The following is a 25922-nucleotide window of genomic DNA, read 5'->3' as shown; positions in this document are numbered from 1 at the left end:
CAAATATTGTTTCAAAGTATCTATATTTGTGAATATGAACTTCGCGTTAATAGAGAGAGCATTGTGGGATGCGGGAAGAACTTCATTTCCCATAGTACACTGCGTGTCTTACATCATCAAACAGTGCCGTTACCCCTCGCAACGGTAATAAAGCTTCTCCCGTCGACAAGCATCAGGACAGGACTAAACTGAATCAAAACTCGTTTCTTTGTTGACTCCAGGAGTAAATTATTTGTTTTTTTTAGAAACAAAGAGTGATAATGCATAAAATAAGGTAAGCTATTGGTTGAGTTATTATACACATTATTGTTTTCTCATATTTCAATGCTAGTTCGCTTACTAGCTACCCAGAGAGAGAGAGAGAGAGAGAGACGAGCTACTGCTTTATTAAGCAGGCAGACACTGCTATTCAGATCATGTTGTCTCGTAGCTCGGATACTTTATGGGATATTGCTGCAGTGGAAGTGCGCAGCAGGGAGAGCAGGACTGATGAAGAGGACGCTGAAGAGGACGCATACTTCCCCACACAGAGAACAGTCTTCTTCATGGGCAGTAAAGCAGGGGTATGCGTGTGCCTGCAGCATATCACTCTAAACACTTAGGCCTACCTGAAGTAAAGCTACTGTAGGGATTGATAATGTTTGAAAATGTATGTGCTAATACCAAACAATTCATGTTAATATTTTAGATTTTTACATTGCATCTCTGTTTTAGGGTAAGACAACAATATTACTGCGGTTTCTTGATAGGTAAGTTTGTCATACTGTACATTTGAAGTTTTTGAGTGTTTTCGTTTCACCTCGCATCATGTTTCTGTTTCAGAGATGAGGCAGCTAAACCTACTCTTGCACTGGAGTACACTTTTGGTAGACGTGCAAGAGGGCATAATACGGTATGAGTATTGTCCTCGGTTTCTTACAAAAAGAAAAAAAAATATTTCTATATTAATTGATATATAAAAGTATGTTTTTCTCCTCTTTGCAGCCTAAAGACATCGCTCACCTGTGGGAACTGGGAGGAGGAATTTCCTTATCAGACCTAGTGCAGATTCCCATTACAGCTGACAATGTCAGGTTAGACTCATAAACACTGTACACTCATTCAGGCTGGATGTACATTTAACTCAAATTAAACTATGGAAGCTTATTTAAAAATAACAATAAATTATTGTGATTTTATCGCTCACAATTCAGACAATTCAGAAGTTTATTTCTCGTAATTGTGAATTAACATCTTGCTATTTAGGTTGTTTTCTTGGAATTCAGAATTTATATCTTGCAATCTGTGCTTGTGTCTTGTAACTTTTTTTTTTTTTCAGATATTTTTTTCAGTTTACATTTTGCAATTTCTTTTTTTTTTTTGCACCACAAAATACAAATTAAAAAATGTAATTGCAACTTTCAATTCAGTTCACATTTTTTTTCCTCACAACTGAATTCATATCTCATAATTGAGACTTTTCCTTTCAGAGGTTTAAGTTTACATCTCGCAATTTTGAGTTTACATTTTACATTTTGAATTCTGAGATAACAAATTTATTGTTATTATAATAGTAAGTCTTAGAATTTGCGTAATTAATTTTTTCCCCACTGTATAAAAAAGGTAATTGTGAATTTTTTTTTTAATCTCACAATTAAGACTTTTATTTCAGAAATATCTGAATTTTTATTCTGTGTTGGAATAAACTTCCATACATGTTTCAAATACCACAAATTCAGATCAATTGTGCTTGTTTTTGCAGTTCTTTGTCTGTAGTACTTGTTCTGGATCTATCTAAACCCAATGCTCTGTGGGAGACCATGGAGAGGCTGCTGGATTCAGCGCAAAGTCAGGTGGAGAAAGTGTGTGCCTCCCTCCAGAAGACAGAAGAATCCAGATCTGGCAAACAACGAGTCCCACGAGTCCTCCACAAAGACTATCCGGTGTGAGAGAGTAACATAATTGCTATAAATGAAGCCTGAAATTGAATGTTTCATTAAAATAATCTCTTTTCAACAGGACAGAGAGCTCATCAGCCCTTTCCCTGTTCCCCTTCTCATAGTTGGAAGCAAGTTTGACATCTTTCAGGTAAAATCTCATGTTTTACAGCCTGCATTCATACTGCTTTCTGTGTTTTAAATAGCATGTAAAAGAATGTAATATGAAACCGTAAACATATCAAAGCATTACCTTTTTTTAATTGCATTTTACTATAAAGTTAACTCTTAAATCAAATCCTATCTATCCACCTCCTTCTAGGACTTTGATTCAGAGAAGAGAAAGGTGATTTGTAAGACTCTGCGCTTCTTAGCCCACTTCTACGGAGCCTCATTAATCGTAAGACTGACGTCATGTAAAAGAATTTCAGAATGTGGTTAGAAAATGATCATGGATCATAACCTACAGAAATTTGTAGCTTCATAAAATCACCCCTTTAGCATTTCTGTTTTTCTGGTCAGTGTTATATTTGTATGCTCTCTGACTCTCCACAGTTCACCAGCAGCAAGTCAGAAGCCACAATGTCTAAAAGCAGGAGTTTTGTTAATCAGCTGGCGTTTGGGACTGAAAGACCGTATGAACCTTTCATTATTTTCTTGTATTTAAGATGCGGAATATTCATCATTACTAAAATTTATTAGTCACAGTGTTATAAAATAGTTTCTCTTCAATTCTATTAGAAAGTCAGTCTCTACTGACCCCAGCAAACCTCTGGCTATTCCAGCAGGCTTTGACTCCCTCAATCAGATCGGTAAGATATGTATTGTACTTTTGTTGTGTTTATTGTTACTAATGTTAAAATTAGTTTGTTGCATATTGTTATACATTCAGTTTTACCTCAATATTAAAAATTGTTAATGAAATTTAGTGTCTAATGTGCACAATTATAAACACAAGTATAAGCCTAATTTTTCATCTACTCCTATTATACGTGGGTATTCAAAATATTTGAATTCATTCATCTTCTAGGCCCACCTGTAACCTCTGATGTTGATATCGGGACTCTTCATGCCAAAAACCCCTTAGACCTCTGGAAAAAGGTTTTTGAAAAGGTTTTTCCACCTGAGGTATGGTTTCCTCTGTAAACAATAGTAATGGTTTAATAATGTCTGTCTGACCACTGACCTTTTTGTCTTCAGAACACCAAGGAACGTAAGGAGCTGAAAGATCCTGCCAAAGACCCTCAGTACAGTGAGCCCCTTGTAGACTCTGTCAGAGCCCAGAAAGACCAGGTAAAAGAAGCATGTTTATTGTCACTGTAAAATCACCTTTAAGCAAATGTTTGTCTTCTAGTAACCTGTAGTCATGTGTGTGTGTGTGTGTGTGTGTGTGTATATATAACCCTGCAGTAAAATTGACTCAGAGTTATTACAGTACTGTAGCCATTAACTGATCTTCTAGACTGCTTTACTTCCGAGTACAGTATGTGACTGAGAGTTACCCTGCACCTCACACTCACTGCCCTTCAGTAGCTTCTCACCTACTTACACTGATATAGACCTGAGTTCTTAGTAACTGCAATAATCAGCCGATATGTGGCAGAGGGTTACGATTGCAGTTTCACGTGCTCAGATTGCAGTTTTTGTACATTACAATTCTAGAGTAAAACATGTTAAATTATGCTATCATGTAAGATTTAAAAATAATATAATCTCATAATTTTCTACACAGTAATCAACTTTGAATCAAAAGTTTACAGCATGTTTTTAGAAAGTAAACTAAATCTAACTGACTAAAAGATTCAGATTATTTCATGTATTAGCAACTTTTTTCCTTGTTTTTTTCCTAAGGAGCTGGAACAGTATAAGAGAGAACAAGCAAAATCATGGAAAAGTTTGGCTCTGGATCCATAGGTTTCACTCAAAAACCTTTTTTCTTTTTTTTTACAGATTACATCTGTATTAATGTATTTATACATTCATTCACTTTCCAATATGTACTATAAAGAATGAAATGTATAAATATTGCTATATTATGTGTAATGTTAGTATGGCTGTCTGTGTTTAATCTTTTTAGCTCATATTGCTTCTTTGTAGTTGAATACAATTTGGAGAATGTATTTTTGTAAATAAAATCCCTTGATAAATATCAAATTTTTTCAGCTGGACACAACACACAACTCCACTTCGAAATTAAACAAAAACTTTTAATGTGCTGTTCCCCCCTTTATTGAGAATATGCAAAATTATGTAAAAGAAAAAAAAGTGCCATAATTAAATGATTTGAAACAAAAATAAATAAAACATACATTAAAACAATAAAAAAAACAACACTGATATGATGTGTAAACCACACAGGGAAAAATCAATGTACCAAGCACTGCCGTCCACCCTCTCATCCGCTGACACACGGTCACACAGGTTGTTTTGTCAGAGGGGCGTCCCACTGGAAAGGCATCTTGTAGTGAGTACAGTGGGATTTAGTGCTGACCTAATCGTTTTAGTGCTCTGAATGGACTACTTCATTTCACATTATGCCTTTGTTGTGCAAAATGAAACTGTATCACAATGAATCAAGTCTCGTCATCCTCAAAGACCGAAAGACTAAGCTGAAAATACTGGGCACTTAGTGACATCATACATGTAGAAAACACAAAAAAAACCCACTGTATGTATTCTGTCAGGTACTAGTCTGCACTATCGTCTAAATCTACAGTTACACTATATTCCAGAAATATTCTTCCTACTGGGCTCCTAAAGAAAGGCCTAGTAAGTGGTTCAGGTTTATGCCAACATCCTCCTAAAATACAGACAAGCAGCAGAAGGAAAGAAACAGGAAACAGTAAATGCACACAGAGAGGTGGAACATTTTCAAGAGAAGAAGGCTAGTAGGTATCATGAAGTGTCATGAAGACACAGATGTCCGTCTATGCAGAATGTTAGCACACACACGCTTATAATCATAAGGCTGATTCAGCTGTGCTGATCGAGGGAGCATAAAATCAATTTAGCCAGGGTGCAGTTTAGTTTAGGGTGCATGCCATGCATTTGTCTGCAAGTTCCCTCTCTTTATGGTTTTGTAACTGAAAGCTACAAAATTTTTCAAAGACTTGCAATGGATATTTCAATTTCCAATGATACAAATTCTTCATTGCATTCCAAAAAAAATAAATAAAAATCAAGACCCTTATTAAGCTATTTTAGAATAGCTTGAATGCACAAAAATGTAACATCAAAAACATTTTCCAAAAATTACAGTTATCTAAATAGACAAATTTCAAAATACAATTGCTGAGTTTGCACATAGTCTGCTGCGTTCAGTTTGGTAAACTGTGCAGAACGTGTTATCAAAGAAAGGTAAGCTCAGAGGAGAGCAGGCAGGCACTGGAGTTGTTTTCGTCCGTTCACGAAGGATCCATCTGGCAGTTCATTGGGCTTGCTTCCTGTCACATGCAGCTGTGTGTGTTTTGGTGCGGTTTTGCTTAGCCGAGCTAAGCAGTCAGTCCACATACACGGGTGTGATTCTAAAGGTTACACTACAGGGTAAAACAACAAACAGACCTCATACAGAATCCTGTAGAAGGGCACATAGTACATTATACATACACATATAAGATCCATTCAGGACAGTTACAGTATGTAGTTTTATTAGTCCAGTTTACTAAAAGAAAGTCTTTTTATTTGCTAGCGATGGCACTCTCCTCTCCGGTGGGGTGTGTGCGGTTGAAGTTGAGTCCTACGCTGGGTTTCTCTGGGCCGGGGCTGATCGTTGTTGGCGGCGGCTGAGGGGCTCTGTTACTGGGCAGAGGCCCCCATACGCCCCCAGGACTGCTTTTGGGTTTGGGGGTGGTTGGACTGGTCAGGCCGAGGCTGGTCAGAGCATCAAGGGTTCCATCAGGGTCCACCATCACATTTATAACTGCAGGGATAGAGAAACGCAACAGAAAGTGTGTGTGTGTGTGTGTATTTTATTTTGCTACATCTGCATATACTTATTTAAATTAGACCAAAACCATCATGAGTTCACTTTGATGTAACAGTCAGAAGTTAACTAAATATATATCAAATAATTAAAAAATGAAATAAAGCTGTACAGCATATCGAAAATAGAAATGTTAGAAGATTATTAAGGCGAGCTAAATTTAGCTGCATTGTGCCGCTGTTGCATTTAGTGTAGACGTGGTGTAAGTCTTACCTTGAAGCTGCTTTTCTACCCTCTTCAGCTCTGTTAGTATTGATGAAATTTCCTAGATGGTGGAAAAATAATTAGCAGAAGTACAGATCAATGTCTATTACTGTAAGACATTCAGCATTAAGGAACTTACCTTGTTTGTAGTTTTGGGAAGTGGAACTTCATTGTCCAAACAGAGTTTACGCTCAACGTCATCCCAGTTCCTGTCTTTGTCCTTGAACAATATACTTTAAAAAAAAATGAATAAGCAACTATATTACATTTACATTTATGCATTTAGCAGACGCTTTTATCCAAAGCGACTTACATTGCATTCAAGTTACAGTTTTTACATTTTATCAGCTCTTGCTTTCCCTGGGAATCGAACCCATGACCTTGGCGTTGCTAGCGTCATGCTCTACTATTTGAGCTACATGAAAGCCTTTTATACTCTCATATTAATAAATTGACTTTTAAATGTATCAAAAAAACACAGAGATTGAAGATTACATTTATACAAGATATTCATCTTTTAGCAGTTATAGTATACACAATGTAAATCTGTAATATAAGCAGTACATTGCTATAGAAAACCATGTATTTTAATTTTGCATATATATACTGTATATAATCTTAGCACATCAAAATGTGTGTTACTGCTCCATTAACTATATAGTACACTATTTATTTAGTATAACTATTTAGTACAGAATAATTAGCAACATGTTGTAAAATATAGTACCTTTGACCATGTAAGAAGTAAAAAAGTTAAATTAAATGACTTGGAGTTATTTGTTTCCATTAACTTTAATCAGGTATGACACAAATGACGTTTTTAGTTCTATAATTATTCAGCGTGACTTTAAAATCAAATAAAAAAACACAATATAGCAATTATTAATACAGTATCTAGTAGGTTTAGTGTTTTATTTCTGTAACATTATCAGCAATTATAAAATGAGCGTTTATGTAATTTGGTTTGATGAGGGACACAGTACACATCTATGACTCTATGACTGACCTGATTTTGCCAGCGGTTTTATCTACAGACTGTCGGATTTTGGAAGACAGTTGGGAAACCGACGTCAGCAATAAACTGTCTAGCACCGCCTGCAAAAGATCAACCATCAGGACCGTGTCAATCAATAATTTACCAAACAAACAACATCCAGTCAATAAAACACTGAGGTAATTAAACTTAATCACATCAAATCAGTTTTCACATCACCACTCACACGCCAGGCTACACTAAACAAGACGTTCTCATCTGGAGCCACAAACACACACTTACAAACAACACACCTGAAGTCTGCTGAATCATTCACTAACACACATTCATAAAAACCTGAAACATGAAAGAAGTGGTTCATACCGGTCTCACCTCGTCCCGGTTCCAGGTACGTCTGCGCAGAGCCGCCTGAGGGTCCAGGCTGTCCGGGGCCCGGGGACGAAGCTCCACTGGTCTGCCATTGATCTCTGTGGCTTTGGTGTGAACTACAGGGGGAATCTTCCTGAAGTTTAGACTTTCGTCAAAAACTCTCTCAACCAGCTGCAGAAATTAACAAGAAATACATTGAGAAGAAGCATCATGCAAACTAAAAAACATTTTGAAAGTGAGTGATGCAGTTTAGTGAAAGGCAGTAAGATGTACCTCCTCTTTGGTGTCAATGGCGGAGCCCGGTGTGGTCGCGGCAGTGCTGACCGTGGTGCTGGGCGCAGTGCCGGAGGAACTGACAGAGTCGATCTCGCCAGCCACGTCATGGATCTCTCGTGCCAGGATAGCCAGGTCCTTGGCGAGGTCCTGACTGATCCTGCGCACACAGGGAAATAACCTGTAAACATTCAGATGGGTGTCTAGACTAGGGGCGCACAAATACACAGACATCATGCAAATGACAACACAGACTCACATTAGGTAGTCCCTACTCTACTCATGCACATGCTCATATAAGAAATCCCATAGCAAATTAACATATTGTATGGATGGCATGCATCACATGCATTAGTTATTAAATAGAATTATTATAACATCAAAAATACACTACTGTAAAGTTTTGGGGTAGGTACGATTTTTTGTTTTGTACTTTTAAGCAGCAAGGACGCATTAATTTGATCAAAAGTGACAATAAAAACTTTTACATTGTTACAAACGATGGCTTTTTCGAATAACTTCTTTTCTAGAAATAGAATCCCGTAGAAAATGCATCAGGGTTTCCTCAAAAATATTAAGCAGCACAACTGATTTCAACATTGATAATAATGAGAAATATTTCTTGAGCAGCAAATCAGCATATTAGAATGATTCCTTAAGTATCATGTGACACTGAAGACTGGCGTTAATGCTGAATATTCAGCTTCGACAACACAGGAATAATAGAATAGAAAACAGTTATTTTAAATTATAATAATATTTCACAGTTCTACTCTTTCTATCCAATAAATGCAGATGTTATGAGCATAAAAGATTTCTTCCAAAAACAATAAAAAAAAATCTTACTGAACCTAAACTTACCATTAGTGAATATAATATTACAACATGGCAAATACATCAAGAATTGCTCATTACATATGAATTGCATATTTGTTGTATTTAGGCTTTGATTGATGTTAATTATTATGTGTTGAAATAATGAAATGGTTTTATAATAACCACAAGGTGGCAGTATTGCTACATGAACAAACAACAAATATATGGCATGTAGGTTGCGAAAGATGCAATGTTTTGTGTGAAAAAAATGTGTAAAATTCACAGTATTTTATTCTTCCTTAAAACACGTATAAACTTATATTACACATAGAAATAAATGAATAATATTATGTCCACTCACATTAAGGTAAAGACACCAGTCACAAAAGTAGACTAATAAAATCTGATTGTACATTGAGTGGGTTGCCTTGCTGAGATCACATGAGCAGCTGTATTAAACTACTTTGGTCACCCCACAGTTACTGGACACAGTCATTTACAGAGTAAATTAACCACAGCTAACCACAAACACTGCATTTTTAACTAGTAACTAAAAACTTTAGCTTTTTGCGAACAGGAAATCATGGCTTAATGAGAGATTAAAACTAACTAAAATGTCAAGAACAATATGAAAAATTGTGAGAGAGCGAGCTTGTGATCAGCTTACATTAGTGTTTGCCCTGCAGCAGTGGATTTGAAGACAGTCTCTCTTGTTGCTGTTCCAGCTGTAACTAATGCTACATGAGGACATCTCTTGAGATAACCGACTATATGCCTGCATGTAACACCAGCACTGAGCGCCCACTTTTTCAGTGGCCTTGCTTCTCAATGCATTCCACCTATTCATTTTTTCCACAGGGATTTCAGAAGATTTTTCATTAAAGAGATCTAAACCTTGAAGCACAACAACCGGTTCTGAGATGAATCACAGCCTATGTTTTTTCTGATTTTCAAAAAATGTTTACTTTAAATCTAAGGAATATCTCATGAGATGACACTGAAAGAACAGTCAAGCATAACATAAAGATAACTACATCATACGGTTTTTGTGTCAAGTAACTGTGTGGCACTTTAATAATATGATAACGTGTTTGTGTGTGTATTAAGGACACAGAGTTGATGAGTACCTGGCGATCTCCTCGCTGTGGGCTGTCCAATCTCGTATGTACTCCTCCTGTTCTTTCATCCTGTTCTTGAGGAGGAGACCCCCGGGGCTGGTCGTGACCGGAGCGGGACCACCCAGCCTGCTGGTGCGAAGGGTGGTGCCCGGCCGCAGGCGAATGTGTTTGGGAGAGTTCCGGTTAGAGCCAAACTCATCCTCAGAGGTAGAGGCATACTCAGGGGGCAGCCATCTCCACCGGTTAGTGGCTGAAAAAAGAGAGAGGTATGACTGAAATGCTTACAGAAACACAATTAATATCGAACAATAAAGTTCCATATGAATTGAGGGCACGGCTATAGATATGCATTTTTCAAAAATGCCTTTATGAGCAGTTAATGTATGAGTATTTTAGTCAGTATTACACACACACACACACAGTCTCCAAACGCCTTGCATCTCTGTTACATGATGCAAAAATCTTCTTCCCCACTGGCTCAAGGTTTATAAACGTGGAAAATATCTATTATTGTATTCAAAATTCAAGTACAACAATCTTCTTAATGCTTCAAGTTTGTATTTGTACTTTACACTATATTACTGTACACAGTTCTCATAAAAACCTTGTTTCAAATGGGGATGGAGTAGTTATGAACTGTAGTTAAAATTATGCATAAAGAGTTTAAAATAAACCACTCAGCACAAAATAAGTTGAATATTGCAGTTACCCTGCAGAAATCAAACAGCAAAGCATTTCTGACCAACTATCTCTAAAATATGACACTAGCTAGAGATGAAAAGGATATTTGGGATGATGGTTTTGGTTAAGATCTGGATTGGCACTGTAAAGGCTGTGGGTTTTATTCAAAATAAGTGTCCTTCATAAACTCCAGGATGTTTGCGTTTGAAATTTGCGCCTGCAAAGCTGTTTGCTGTCATGTTGTTTTAACTTTATGCCACCAGGGGGAATGTGTTTAACATCCACTGACCCTCATTTCTTATTGCTCAGCGCTTGCATCAGCATGAGACACAACTTTGCTCTGATTTTGACTGTGTGGCATTAAAGGATAAACATCTAAGAAGTCATCATTTCAATATTAACATAATTCATTACTCACAGTTCCCTCAGAGCACTGAATCTGCAAATATCCTTAAACATCTTTACTCTTAAGTACTTAAATATTAGTAGGCCAATGTGAAAGCAAACAAACTGAGATCCTTTTCATCACAGCTGAGTTTAAAAAAAAGCATAAATTAAAAAATCAAATAACACATAGATTGTAATAACATTTAAAAGCATGCAGAGTTTTACTTTCTACACACACACACAGCCCAGATATATTACAGTACCCATGGGCTCCTCCTCTGCGAGGACACTTTCAGGCTCGAGTTGAGTTTCTGTGTAAAATGGGATCTTTATAAATATCACAAGCATGCAGAGACAGACAAACATGACTAATGACAGTGATCCAGTCCACATGAAACATTAAGAAAAAGGCACTGCTAAAATCTGCTGAATGCTAAATGTCTCTGATCTTAGCTAAAACAACAAGATAACTGTGTAGTTTTTATTGGCTGCAGAATTTTTATAAAAAATAGTTATTTTAATGACTTGGAATAAAAATGCACCCTATCTATTGTCTAAATGGATCATGATGAACAGATTTAACAGTTCATTTGTGCATTTTTCATTTTTTAGTTAATTTTGAAACAGAATATCATAACTTGATCTTCCAAACAGTTGACGGTAGCCATCGACTTCCTTAGTATTTTTTTCCATACTATGGAATTCAATGGCTACCGTCAACTTTTTGGTTACCAAAATTCTTCAAATGTCTTCTTTTGTGTTCAACAGAAGAAAGAAACTCCTACAGGTTTGATATGATATATGAGGGTGAGTAAATGATGGCAGAATTTTCAGTTTTGGATGAACTACCATCATGAACTAACTATTATATAACTAAAAAACAAACAAACAAACCTTGCTACGTGTACTGCGTTAAGCTAACTGAGACATGTTATAGCACTTGTGTATCATTGCTCTTTTGTTGGATTTGATTGCTTCCATTGTCCTCATTTGTAAGTCGCTTTGGATAAAAGCGTCTGCTAAATGACTAAATGTAATGTAAATGTAAATGTAACTAACCCTTTGATTCTAACGATTCTAACGATACTGTTCATGATAGTGTCATTATTGTTACAGTTGTATTGTAGAATTCACAATTCTCCAAAATTTAGAACAATTACTAAAACTTTATAGTTATCATTACAGTAATCATCCTTGGTGTGAACAGTCCTTTACTATTACTTTTTTTAAGCAACTTAACAGGGCTGTCCTAAAAATGCAAAACTGAAGCACAGCATTCTGTCAGTAAACAAATTTAAGCCTTGCTTAAATTATATAACTTGTTGACCTGACTAGTGAGTTGTTAGACTACATAAACACAGTACTGATCTGTTTCTTTATCTCAAATTGGCAGATCACCTCACTTCTGCTTTCCGCACCTGATAAGTAACATTTCCAAACATGCAGCAGCTACACGAGTATATTAATATTACAATTACATTCCTCCTCACCTGATGGGGTGCTGTTGACAGGTGCTGTCTTCGGCTTGGGGTCTGTTAGTTTGGAGACACTATTAGCCCTCATGCGTGCAGTTAGCTTGCTGTCCGGTGCTTGCAGATTTGTGTTTCTCAGTCCCAGACGAAGCGCTGTCTCAGCAGACAGACGTGTCGCCGTGGTCCTACTGACTGTGGCCTCCGAATCGCTCCGTGCTGAAACTGAGCCGAGTCTTGTGCGCCGTGGTTGCGCTAGCATGTCGATGCGTGACTGCGCCTTCCTCCCCGATGGTGGTTTGGAAGTGGAACTTGTGGTGGACACTTCAGATGCCACCGAGACCCTGTCCGCATCCGCCAGGTCCGTATCCGATGTGTCTCCAAGCCGAGCCTTGCGCAACAGGGATGTCCTCGTGGGACGGGGCTGCGGAAGACCAGCCTGTTTCGCGAGGGCTGCGGTGCTAGTGCTAGTTTGCAGCGTCTTGCTGGGTTTTGCAGACCTTGTGGATTTGCTGGTATCAAGCTTGGACTGCAAAAGGTCATCGGTGGAAGTGAAGTGACCTTTGGTGAGTGAGCGACTGGAATACATCTCCTGGTCCGAGGACAGGATGTCTGAGATGGCTAACGATGATGTCTGATCGTCATCAGTGAGATCTTGGGACGGTTGGCGGCCACGGGAGGACGTCTGTGCTGAACGACGAGTATCTGTGCGGCTTTCTGTGGTCTTGGTCTTTGTTTTCCTCTCAAGGCGCTCCCTTGCGCTGGTTGTGGTTTTCGATGTGGTGCTTGCATTGCTTTTCTCTCTATAAAGGCTGCTGAGGGATCGACGCTTCTGAACCGCCTTTCGGTCGCCCTCGGTTGCCGCCTGGCTGACCGTGCTGGCCGTGTCGATATCAGATTCGGGGGATAAAGGGCAGGCTGAGGGCGCTACCGGGTCCAACTTTTTCTCATCGCGGAGTTTAGCCTCAAGGAAAGCCATGACAGCTTCAGTGTCCTTGAGAAGAGTCGCTGTGTCCATGCTGCCCACCGAGTCGCTTCGCTCCCTTCCTCCGTTCTGGCGGTTGATGCGAGGAATCAGTTCTGTGGGGACGTTACCGCTGGGCTTCTCAATTGTAAAACTACCCTGCCTCACCAGTGGCTTCCCAGACCTCTCCCCGTCGCTTCCTTTACTCTTGTCCTCGGAACGCCTCCTGCGACTCTCCTCTGATGCTCTCCTCTCTCCACTTCCCAGGGGGCGCACAGAAGACTGTTTTCCTGCCTTCCCATCCTGCTGGATGCTCTTGGATTGGCTAGACACAACGTCCTTGTTGTCCGTAGTGCCGATGCACTCACCATCACCTTTATGGTCATTGTGGCTTTCTTTTTCTTGGGGTTCTGTGTCCTGCTTCTCACCGATCTCAGATCGCTTGATCTTCTCCTCTGTGGGAAGCTGTGGTAGAGTCCTTCTTTTGCGCTCAGCTTGGCTGGAAGTAGTGGAGCCAGTGCTCTTGATAGATATGCCGGCTTCAAATGCATCACCATCTGAAGTTAGAAAAGAAAATATATATTAAATGCAACCGTATATACAGTACTGTTCAAAAGTTTTGGCTCAGTAAGATTTTTTTTTTAAAGTAATTAATACTTTCATTCAGCTAGGATGTAATAAATAGAACAAACGTAATTAATTTATGATGCTACAAAAAAAACAATCGTTAACTGTAGTATAGGTATCAATTCTCACTATTAACTAATTGCTTATTAGCATGCCAATTATTAACATACTGGATGTTTATTAGTACTTATAAAGCACACATTCTGCACGAGAATTGGACCTTAAAATAAAGTGACAAAAAAAACTCTATGGCACTGAAGACTGGAGTAGTAGTTGCTGAAAATTCTGCTTTACCATCACAGTTATTCATAATTGTAGTAATATTTGACAATATTACTGTTTTAAAGGGAACATTTCAACAGTAGTGCACATATATGTAAAAAATACATAAATAATAGAGCAGGTTGGTTCACAAGATTTTGATATAATGACAATGCTTAACTGAATAAAATTAAATTCTAAGATATAATCTATTAAACTATTGTACCATTCATTAGTGCAATACCAATTATTGGCCAATACATTCATACAATTCTGTAAATTACCTCGCTCTTGATGGACAAAAGCCGGTGGTTCTGCCCCAGAGCCCTCTGGGTCTGTTCTCGTTTGATTAGCAGCTAAACTGGCCCACTGTGAAACCCAGCGAGGGCTGCCGACTGCAACCGAATCCTCCACAAGTCTCTATAAATGAACCAAACACGTTTCTCTAGTCAGTACTAATCACTTGAATTACCCCTACAATAGTTGTCTGTGGTCCAGTTCAGCACAGAGCTGATGAGTTGTGTGAAACATTGGCTTTCTGCTACATGATGTGGAGTCTGCATTATATTTTTGATGTCTTTTCCAAACAAACTACACTTATTTTGATTATGTTAGCATTAGTAAGCGCCATTAAAATAGTTAAACAACAATAATCAGAAAACTCTCTCTGCTCATGCTAGTGTGAAGACTGGGTGTAAACATGGCATGGATCCACAACAAGGATTCAAAACAAGGACTCTTTTGTAGCCTTACTCTTGTATGTGTGTGTGTGTGTGTGTGTATTGCCTTAAGGCAGAAGACTACTACTTCTCATTCCCGAACTGGGTCAGTGAGCAAGTGGCCAGTTCTCAGCCTAACAAGGAAGTGGTCAGTGGAGGGAGTGACTGAGAAATCACTGTGTCAGTATTCCTGAAAATCCTTTCCATGTAACATTAAACCCAATCATTCAAACTAGAATGTCAAATGCAGTTTCAAATGCAGTGTAGTCATAGACCAAAACAAATTAGAAACACGTTAGAAACAATCTGGTTTCTGTCACATATAAATCTGCTGAAGAAATCAACAACATTACGCTTCAAATTATGAAAACCTGTTACTTTGATAAAAGACAGCTTTTTATCATGCAGAATAGTTCATGCAAGAGCATTAATCTAAACGAATGACAACATGATGCAGACATGTGTTATAAAGGCGCTTCAGTCTTTACCTCAGACACAGTGGAGCTGGGCTTCTTGCTGTACTTTACTTTTCCACTGGCTTCTCGTTGTTCAGGGCACGCAGGATTCTGAGAGTCCTCCACCCCGAACACCTACACATGACAAACACAAAACACATGCAGGAGAATCAAGAGCTGCTGCTCCTACTGGCGAGCTGTGACACAATGGCAGCACCTATGTGGCAAAAAGGGTTCACTGCAGACTCCATAGCAACAGAGCCAGAACAACATCTTGGGAAAAAAACAAACAGGAAGTATTAATGTCAGTTCAATAGAAACACCTACACAACAGGATGTTAAAAAGCAAACTTACGTCAGCTTTATTGACAGTGAGTCAGTATAAAACGAATATTTCTGTCTATCCACCGGACTATTTACTGATCCATACATCAGGGCTGGATGATATTGAATATTCACCACATATGTGACCCTGGACCACAAAACCAGTCATAAGTTGAATGGGTATAGTTGCAGCAATAGCCAACAACACTTTGTATAGGTCACAATTATCCAGTTTTCTTTTATGCCAAAAATCATTAGGATATTAAGTAAAGATCATGTTTCATGAAGATATGTTGTAAATTTCATACCGTAAATATATAAAATTTTTTGATTAGTAATATGCATTGCTAACTTCATTTGGACAAATTTAAAGGTGGTTTTCTCAATATTCAGCCAAATATTGTCCTATCACAACAAATCAATGGAAAGCTTATTTATCAGATAATGTATATATCGCAATGTCAATTTCTCAGTTTTTAATATAATTTTTAAGTTTCCTAAAGACTTAATTGTTCAAAAGGTTAGTAAGATTTTTTAAAAAGAAATAATTTTTTTATTTAACAAGTACCCACTAAATTCATCAAAAGTAACAGTAAAGACATTAATAATGTTAAAGAATCAAATAATCAAATATCACGTTTTCCACAAAAGTATTAAGCAGCACAACATTGATAAAAACATTGATTTTCTTGAACAGCGAATTAGCATATTATAATGATTTCTGAAGCTTCATGTGTCACCTAAGTCTGTAGTAATGTCTGAATGAAGAGTCAACTTTGACATCAAAGTAATAAATTACATTTTAAAATATATATATATATATATATATATAAAATATTAAAATATATATATTCAAATAGAAAACATTTTTAGTTATAAAAATACTTCACAATATTACAGTTTTGCTGTATATTTGAAGACATAAATGCAGCCTTGTTGAGCATAAAAGCCTTCTTTAAAAAAAAATAAAAAATAAAAAACAACTCCAAACTTTTGAACAATAGTGTAAATATCGAGATATCTACTGAAAATCACCAGATGGCTGAAAATGTTAAGAATTTTTTATTCACCCATCATTTATAGTTGAAAACAACCAAATGTGCAATATTCTTCTGTTTTTCATTGTATTTTTAAAACAAATGCATGAACATTCATAAACACTCCATAAGTAATAGCACACAGACATGCATTAAAAGGAAAAGCTTAAAAACTCCCTGAAGATAAAATGAATAAAGGAGGAGTTGATTGGTTGGCCATTATAAAGCCATTAGACAGAGAGCTTCACAGCAAGATGCACTCAAACTGCTTGATGTTCAGAGACACATTTCCAGGATAAACACAACATTCACAATGCACTCAAGGATCATTACAGTGCTTGTAAGGCTGTATTGACATTCCTTAAACATTCTGACCTCTAATATATAGCCCTGAGTATTAGACGTCTGCATTTAATTTAGCCGGACTCAATTCAAACATTGTTTGCACACAATTTCAGCCTTAGTGCTATCCATTTTTATTTTTTTGTTCCGCTTCTCACAAGGGGAAGTGACTCCCATGTTAATCTGCGAGTCTTGTGATGAGCGATGCGGTTTGATGACAGTGAACTACAATGCACGCATTTTCATTTTTGGGTGAACTATTCCTCTGAGACACAGATCATTCCAATCTCCTGCCTGATAAGATCATCAGGACATTCATTCATTAATAAAGTATTTGATTTGATTCAGAATTGCTAATCAACTGTTATGGTTAGTTTTCATACCTTATCGATCATTCGCCGTGCCTCCTCTTCCTCAGGGTTGCTTTTATCCAGTTCAATGGTGTAAGTTCCCTTGTCGCTCTGGTCGTCTTCTTGTTTCTGAGCCTCATCTGTGAGACTGGGCTGACTGGTAGCGGCAGGGCTCTGCACCACCTTTGGCTCCTCAGATCTCTTGAGCAGGAGTCGAGCAGCCGTGGGGGCGACCGCCGCTAGGGACGATGACATGCCTTTGCTGCTGTCCGCTGCCGTGGCGACGACCTTAGGACGTGAAGGCGGTGCAGGGCAAAATCCCTCCACTGCCACGCCTCCGAGCAGCGGTGCGGTCTGCGAAAACGAGTAGGAGCGGCGTTTGCGAGGGTTATCCTCGTCATAGAACTCGATCATGAAGGCTGTGCGGCTCACAGAAGACGACCCCTCTGTTTTGACCCGGCCCACTCCTGCGGCTCTCAGGCGCTCCTCCAATGCGGCGTGGCGTTTGCTGCCAAATCGCAATCCTAGGCCATTCTCGGAATCGCTCTGCGTGCCATCCTCGTGTTTACTGCCTGTAACGCAAGATCGTTTGGATGGGTTATGGCAAATTTGAACACAGAGCAAGGCAGTGCTTTCAACCAAGCGTGCAACTTCAGACGCAAACCTAACCAGAGCTAACACAAAATCCCCCATGCGATACACCCTGAGGCATTACAGTGGACTACAAAACCGGTTAAGTCTCTGGACGCTAACTAAGCCCTACTCTCAGCGAGAGAACAGGACAGAAAAGGCGAGGAAATAAGAGGTGGAGGAGGGGGTCGTCTATTCTTCAGCTTGGTCGGCTGAGGAAGCAGCATGCAGTCAGAAGTGACAGCCTCTGCTCTGGGAGACTGGGAGAAATAACTATACCACTCCGACAGTGGCCTTTCACGCACAAACCGTGAAACAAAGCAGCTCTTCTGTGTCTCACAGCATGTTCTTTGAACGAGGAGAGCTGGCCCCACCAGCCCTCTATGAGTCAGACTGCATTTACTTTAACTAGTCCGATAACATCAAGCAAACATGCGTATTAAATTATACAAATACAGGAATTAACATGTAGTATTGTTTCATTGCCTCTAGATCATGCTCTGTATAATGTAAGTTACCATTCAAAAGCTTGGGGCCAGTAGGATTAAAAAAAAAAAAAAAAATCACATTTTGGTAACGCTTTCATATAGGGACCAATTCTCACTATTAACTAGTTGCTTATTAGCATGCCTATCATTAAGAAGTCGTTGGGGAAGTCGTGGCCTAATGGTTAGAGAGTCGGACTTGTAATCCAAAGGTTGCGGGTTCGAGTCCCCGGCCGGCAGGAATTGTAGGTGGGGGGAGTGAATGTCCAGCGCTCTCTCCACCCTCAATACCACGACTGAGGTGCCCTTGAGCAAGGCACTGAACCCCCAACTGCTCCCCGGGCGCCGCAGCATAAAATGGCTGCCCACTGCTCCGGTGTGTGTGTGTTCACTGCTGTGTGTGTGTGTTCACTGCTGTGTGTGTGCACGTTGGATGGGTTAAATGCAGAGCACAAATTCCGAATATGGGTCACCATACTTGGCTGAATGTCACTTCACTTCACTTAACATATTGGTTGTTTATTAGTACTTGTAAACATACTTATTCTGCATGACCATATTCTACATCCCTAATCCTACCCAATACCTAAATTTAACAACTACCTTACTATTAATAAGCAGCAAATTAGGAGTTTATTGAGGCAAAGGTTGTAGTTAATGGTTTGTTAATAGCAATAATTGGACCTTAAAATAAAGTGTGACCTACACTTTTATTCAGCATGGATATATTAAATAGGTAACACTAAATACTTGATAATTATTCATAATAATAATAAATGTTTATTGAGCAGCAACATCAGCACATTATGATTTCTGATGGATCATGTGACTCTGAAGACTGGAGTAATGATGCTTAGCTTTGCCATCACTAGGAATAAATTACATTTTATATTGAAATAGAACAAGACAATACCTAAAAATACTTTTCATATTTTCATAGTTTCAATCAAAACTGGATGGTGTGATTTAATTAACCTACAAATCCTGACTTCAGACTGTGTATTTAATTAAGACTGAAAGGGTCATCTGATCAATATCCAACACAATAACTTTAATTTTGTAAGTGAAATTTAAGGGCATGAGAATCTGAAATCAATTACACCATAATAATAGAAGTGTTTAGAAATAAAAGTGGTTACAACAAGTAATGGTGCAGCTTAAATGTAGCAAACAAGAATATCAGTAAATATTAAGAAAATTAGTTCTGCAAATGGACTCAAACAAAACTAAATGTAAAAATATATATATACATAACTTACACATTTAAATTAAAAACATTTTTTTTTAAATGTATAACTTTGATTAAAGGTAAAAATTGAGTATGGTGCAATGAAAAACTATGCTGATTTTTTTAAATGAAATTCAAAATACACTCAAAATAAAAAACAATTTCAACACCATTAAAAAAAACTCAAAAAGAAAGCAAAAATACTGAAAGAAAAACTATAATAACTTAGTACCATTCATGAAACGTGAATTTGAATATTTAGATATTAATACTTAGGTCTCAGTTTCTCTTTCTAGTTCTCCACATTCCAATACACTATTTTCCCACCTAAAACAAGAAACAAGCCCTCAAATGATCAAAACAAAAATCCAACTCACCAGTGGACAATCGAAACAACAATCCAACTCACCAGTTCTTAGATCTCGCCCAACAAAACAAACAGCGCCAATGCAGTTTCCAAAAGACAACCGCAAACACAAGCACTAAAAAAGAACCACGCCTGAGACTGGATAGACCACATAGTCTACCAGCCTTCATCAATTATCAGCCCTGCTTAGAGCTCACACGTGGATTTGCTGTTAGCGCTCTTTGGCTGCAAATCACACGCTCCTCATAAATTAGCACACATTGAGTGGGCTTTCCTCTCCCAAAACGGCATGCGGCAGTTTTTACAATGAATAGTCCTACCGGAGGAAGGCATCCCAGGTGATCCATAGAAGGAGAAGGTTTTTATTTAAGAAATCAGGTTTCGTACAAAGTTGATCTCAAAGTCTAGCTAAACCACTACATAGACTAATCAATAGCACAGAAATCGGTGCAGTTCTGCTACGGTTAGAGAAATGGCTTCTTAAGGAGAGTGTAAGGAGAAAGTGGAGCGTTAACTGCGTTCATTGCAAAGCTCGGTCAGTGGGTGCAAGGAAAAAGGGTTTTAAAAGTGCTAGGTGGCAGCTAATCCTCTGGAATGGGAAATTCAGCTGATGCTATACAACCCGTCTACTGGCTGGTTGCAGAGTTCAGTAAAATTTGATGTCATCATTATTGAGTCCCTTTAACAGCTGTGAAAAAATATTAAGGGGAATGAAAGTCGGCAGTCTAGATAATGAAAAGGAGTGGATGTCTATGAGGTTGCAGAGGTCATGCCTCACATGTTGGGCATCTTTAGTCTAGGATTCTGTCCATTTAACTGTATCAAATGATCCAAGAAATAAATTACTGTTAAGACTTCACAGCACCGCTCATTTACAGTTTTTAAACTGCAAGGATGGTGGTGGAGGTAAAGAATAGACACTGAAGCTTCAAGCTGACAGAAAAGTCCCCTTCTCTTTCAAAAACCTTTGCACTCACTGTACCTCAGTGGAGGCAAAACTCCCAACCTTTATTTTAACACTACAATCATCAAAAAACACGTGCAGACACATTTCTTCTAAGATCACATGACTAACTGCTATAACTACGCTTATTAAAAATAGTTCCACCCCACAAAAATTGTCATTATTTACCCACACTCATGTTGGTCCAAGCCTCTTGCTGTTATATTTTCTGTGGAACACAAAAATAAACTTTTTGGAAGATTTTTTTAACAAGCTTGCGGAGAAAGGCTTACCAAAAAAAAAAAAAATGTACTTGGTTGTTCTTTTTCACATTTTCTGTGTTGGTAGATGCACCGGAGACGGATTATAGCACTTAAACATGGAAAAAGTCAACTTTAACACTTTCACACTATATTCTAAGTCTTCTGAAGCATGAGTCATTTTTAATAAAGGCGTATGTCTAACTCGAATCAATGTTCAGATTTAAAAATAGTGTCCCTGAAGCAAAAATGGAAGCATTACAGGAAACATTTTTAATTTCTGGACAGAAATGTAGGCTAACAGTGAATAATGTCTTAGCTTTGTTTGAAGACCAGACAAAAATTTATCACAGAGCTTCAGAGGACAGGCACTGATTCTTATTTTGGACCATGACAGCCCTTGGCCATTATGAACTGCTGCTTTGTTTCATCAAAAAATGATACTTTTGTCTTCCACAGAAAAATATGGGTTTGAAATGACATTAGGGTGAGAAAATGTTTAGGAGCACTGTTCCTTTAAACAAGGAACAAATGTTTTTTTTTTTTGCATTTACACTTCAGCTCTAGCTGAATTTGCTCTAAAATTTGCTATGGTAGCACTACATATATTGCTTCTCCTTGTATTATCCTCATTTAATAAGCTGCTTCCATTAAAGCACCTGCGAAATGAATAAATGTATGTGTAATGGCGTACCTTTGAGCCTCTTGAGGTGAACAGGCACATCGCTTTTGATGCTCTTACTGTCCTCTTCTGTGGATTCGTGCCTCACTAGAGGAGGGTCATTCTGGGCAAGCCAGTCAGCCACCTTGCTCTCAGAGGCCATGATGGCTGCCTGCAGGGTGCTAAGGTCTTTACCGCCAACGTGAGGTGATTTTTTTGGTCGTGGACGAGACACATGATCTTTAATGGTGACCTTCCCTGGGGAAGTATCGTCAAACTCGATGGTGAATGAGGTGTTGGCCTGTGCAGAGGCATTGGCTGTGGCTGATTTTGCAGCCCCGGTGCCTTCAGTGTCCTTTGTTGGGATCTCATGGATGCTGTTCTGTGCCATTTGCCCCTCCTTGCTGGGAATCTCAAAGTAGCTGGGCTCAGCACCTACAGGGCCCAGACCATTTTCCTTTGATTTATCACCTCGCTTGGTCTCTTTGCTCTCTGTGGGGCCACAAAAAAAGAAGAAAAATAAGGATTGCCATCTATGAGTTAAGGGTCATGGCCTCAAAATGAACAGAATCAGATCAGCTTGCTATAAATCAAGACTGTGGACTTGAATCATTGTCAGGACAAAGCCACCGTTTAATACCTGTCACATGACAAGAATTAATGGGATGGCTAATGGCACCTTAACAACTTAATGGGCTGAGGACACATGCTCTGACACCCTAGGCATGGTGCTAAATTTTGGAAATGACAAACTGTTTGACTAATGCTACACAGAATTACCAATTTTCATGCTATTAGTTGGAATAAGCAGAAATGACACAGTGTCTAATATACAGATCAGAGGCTCTCAACCCTAGGGTTGGCAGAGATAAAAATGACTTTAATTTAAATAAACTTATTTCATTTTCAAATATTTTGTGAGCTGTAGTTTACATACTAGTTTACATGCATACCTTTCAAAACTCACTTTTCATTCATTTGTAATGTAATTTTCACAAAAACAATGAATACTCATGAACTGCAGTTACTGTCTGCTTGCATTTATTTGTACAGTGCAGGATTTAGTGCTTTTGTCTACATTAAGCCCAAACAAATGTCTCATAATCATGGCACCAATGTATACGCTGAAAAAACAAATAATGAATTAAAAATGAAATGTACTAAATAGTATGTTAATCCTGCCATGTGGGAAGAGCGAAGACGTTTATGAATTTTGGAACCTAAAAATTAATCACAGCGCAAAACATGAACAACCGATTTAGATTCTCTATTTAAACTGATATATTTATAGCATTTCATTGAGGTGTGACTTAAAAGCTCAATTTAAATAAATAGTAGTAATTTAGTAAATACTCTATTGTTAGCAACAGGTGCACGTGCTTTTTACCGGCACAGCAACATTTTCCAAATATGATGTCATCATGACATCATCAGTAATGCATCTGAATCAGACTAAGTTCTACTTAAATTTCCACAATTACTAATGTACTGAAAGTCATGTCTAGTTAATCATCTGCACAGCACAACCTATCAGAGCGCAGCTGAAACTTCCCATTTTTAAAAATACTTTTGCACTTCCTCTTTTAAGTTATTATATTCAGAGATACTTAAAAGACATGCAACAACAAATCTGTTTATTCAACCTAAGCAACAAAATACAACAGAAAAGCACTAACTACTATTATCATTCAACTCAACTCCTTTTGTTTTTTTTTACTACTAAACAGATAATCTGTTTAGCAGAACTTTTGACAATACATCTCAGTAAGTTCATGTGCGGCGCAAGATCTTGTATGTAAATATGCTCCTTAACTAACAAGTTAACATAAGATTAACTACGTTTAATAAAGTACAAAAACTTTAATACTGAAAATACTTACAAATCTAGCATGTGTGGCTTCCTCTGAGATGAGCGGCACTGGTGTCACAGAGGAGAAAGCAAACACGCCTCTGTGACAATGGAGATGGAGGGGGCTGGGCTTGTCTACAAATCAACCTATTCACTTCTTAAGGGAGACGGTTCCCTTTACATTCTCTTCCTCTTTCTTTCCTATGCTGTGCCTGTGAGTCCCTGCCTTTGGAAAACCAGCCTTGACTGCTGCCTAAAATAGCCCTGGGAGGTGTTGGCACTTTGATGTTGTGGACTGTTGCATGAATGATTTTCTCTCTCTGTGGCAGCACTGAGGTTTAGCAAGCCTCAAACCAAATGATCAAATAATGCTGATTCATTTCGAGCTTCTGCCAACTTTTCCGTCTTCTGAACCTGAGTCTGTACTCTTTGTCTGAGTAACACTGTAAGGTTTTGTCAAACAATGCCACTCAGTGTGCCAGCACTACACCTTCGAGATATATTTACCCAACATTCCCTCAGAAAGAAACAAGGCTTCTTCTGGGAGCATATTTTGCATTTCTGAACAGAGATGGTGCTGTTTTGAGTGAATTAAATTAAGAGGGACACGAGTAAGTTCTCTGGGCGTTGATGGTCTATTCTGGGGTCAACGATAAAAGCGGCACACATTATTGAAAAAAAAGAAACCTAACTCCTGTTTATTGTTATTTTGGTCTAATAACTGTTATTATATACATGTACATAATCTAGAAATGTAGCATTTATTCAGTACGTTAAGTGTTAAGTGTCTGGAGCAAATGTGTGATGTCCTGCTGTGGTAAAGCCTCTGTAATCTACAATCCCATTACTCCTATACGGAGCAAGATAATGGGATTCCAGACCGCTAGATCGCATGCCAGCTTCAATCGGAACCAAATTTCACACTGTTTTTTTTCTGGATAACCAGCAAACAGTTTAAACTCTTCATTCTCTTCACAACTGTCCTCTGTCTAGTGTAGATCTGCTCAAAATGTGGTAATAAGAGAATCTTCCTCTGACTGTCTAATTAAGCCAAAGTGTAACTTTTTTTTAACAATTTTTCTGGGATATCTTACCTGTTCCACTGTTCTCCTGCTTCTTTCCAGATGTTTTGTTCTCTTGTTTAAAGGAATTCTCATCATCTGCATCCCCATCGCCCCACCAGGATGGCTGTCCATACAACGGGGTTCCCCTGTGCACGGCAGCTATGTCACCTTTTATAGAAGAAGAAAAAAAAATGCAGTGGATTTGATTCTCTACAGAAATCAGTAGTTTCTTCATGTGCTGCACACTATTGCATCATGTAACTTTAACAGCCGGGGGCCGGGGGATTATTGGACAAGCCTGACAATTAGCAGGATGAAATAACCAGGTGGCAGTGAGATAAGAGTGAATGTTAAATGCTACCCGCCCTTGACACGCTGATGGCTGGAAAACAGAGGCATGGGTGTAGGGCTGTTCCCTTCCCTATTATTAAATACCCAGCACTTCACGACAGGGCTGAACCGTAGTTCTAATTATGTAGAGTAACACATAAATACATGTGTTTAGATGCATTCAAGTCTCAAATAAAGCAATAAGCCCCATGAAGCTGTGGTTTACAGTGATTTTAGAACAGCTAATAAGGGGCGTCATTAGGCATGGCGTTACATATTACAACATATACCTGGCGAGGTTTGATAAAACAACAAAAATGCAACAAAACAGCAACAAAAATGTTGATAACAAACACTTATTATTCCACCAAGAAATGTAGTTCTATAGCAATGTTTAGGAGAATGGCTGCCCTCCTGATGTAAAGAGGTCACAGGTGTGTTTATAGAGTAGTTTACAACGGCTTGAACGCAGCTTTTTATTGGTTTTTAGCATGTTGCTAGGTGTCTAAATCAAAAGAGCACATCCCAATTATATTCTCTCATATTCTAAACCTAGATATGACTCTGTCAATATAGGTCTATGTGATTAAAATGAACAGAACACCTCTCTGATTTGAGGTATCATGTCCATAGCACAAATAGTGTGACCATTAAATGTGAAATCAATGGAACTGTATTAGCCATTACGAGTTGACAATGCCATCTTTAATTTTCCATTTGTGACAAGCTTTTTTCCATTTTCCATTATAGCATAAAACTCAGATGCAATCTTCTCTTTAGCCAGAGGGCCGTTTTTCTCTTTCACAACTGTCAAGTT

General features: G+C 38.4%; 2 protein-coding genes across 9 annotated transcripts in view; one reads left to right on the top strand and one right to left on the bottom strand.

The window, feature by feature from the left end:
* The first annotated feature begins 115 nt into the window (after positions 1-115).
* On the top strand, positions 116-4067 carry dync2li1 (dynein, cytoplasmic 2, light intermediate chain 1). The gene is made up of 13 exons (XM_079440562.1): positions 116-274; positions 431-563; positions 715-749; positions 823-892; positions 985-1073; positions 1742-1922; positions 1999-2067; positions 2239-2316; positions 2472-2551; positions 2658-2728; positions 2947-3044; positions 3117-3209; positions 3768-4067. Exons 1-13 carry the CDS (start codon positions 261-263, stop codon positions 3828-3830), a joined length of 1074 nt encoding a protein of 357 aa, XP_079296688.1. The 5' UTR covers positions 116-260; the 3' UTR covers positions 3831-4067.
* Positions 4068-4076: 9 nt separating this feature from the next.
* LOC306884580 (centrosomal protein of 170 kDa-like) overlaps positions 4077-25922 on the bottom strand; it is a 34463-nt gene continuing 12617 nt past the window's right edge. The window contains exons 7-20 of one of the 8 annotated variants that reach the window (XM_079440554.1): positions 24806-24943; positions 21896-22354; positions 17322-17860; positions 15269-15370; positions 14346-14481; positions 12231-13730; positions 11004-11051; positions 9682-9922; positions 7739-7919; positions 7460-7636; positions 7109-7197; positions 6242-6335; positions 6112-6163; positions 4077-5835 (exon numbers count right to left, since the gene is read on the bottom strand). In XM_079440554.1, coding sequence (XP_079296680.1) covers positions 5594-5835; positions 6112-6163; positions 6242-6335; positions 7109-7197; positions 7460-7636; positions 7739-7919; positions 9682-9922; positions 11004-11051; positions 12231-13730; positions 14346-14481; positions 15269-15370; positions 17322-17860; positions 21896-22354; positions 24806-24943 — 3998 coding nt within the window. In that variant the 3' untranslated portion in view covers positions 4077-5593. Of the gene's footprint in view, positions 5836-6111; positions 6164-6241; positions 6336-7108; positions 7198-7459; positions 7637-7738; positions 7920-9681; positions 9923-11003; positions 11052-12230; positions 13731-14345; positions 14482-15268; positions 15371-17321; positions 17861-21895; positions 22355-23742; positions 23922-24805; positions 24944-25922 lie in introns of those variants that run through there. The other 7 variants (XM_079440555.1, XM_079440556.1, XM_079440558.1 and 4 more) reach the window with 7 other exon arrangements.

This window comes from Barbus barbus (assembly GCF_936440315.1).
Source record: "Barbus barbus genome assembly, chromosome: 18".
NCBI lineage: Eukaryota > Metazoa > Chordata > Actinopteri > Cypriniformes > Cyprinidae > Barbus > Barbus barbus.
This window is presented reverse-complemented; position numbering and strand designations above follow the sequence as displayed.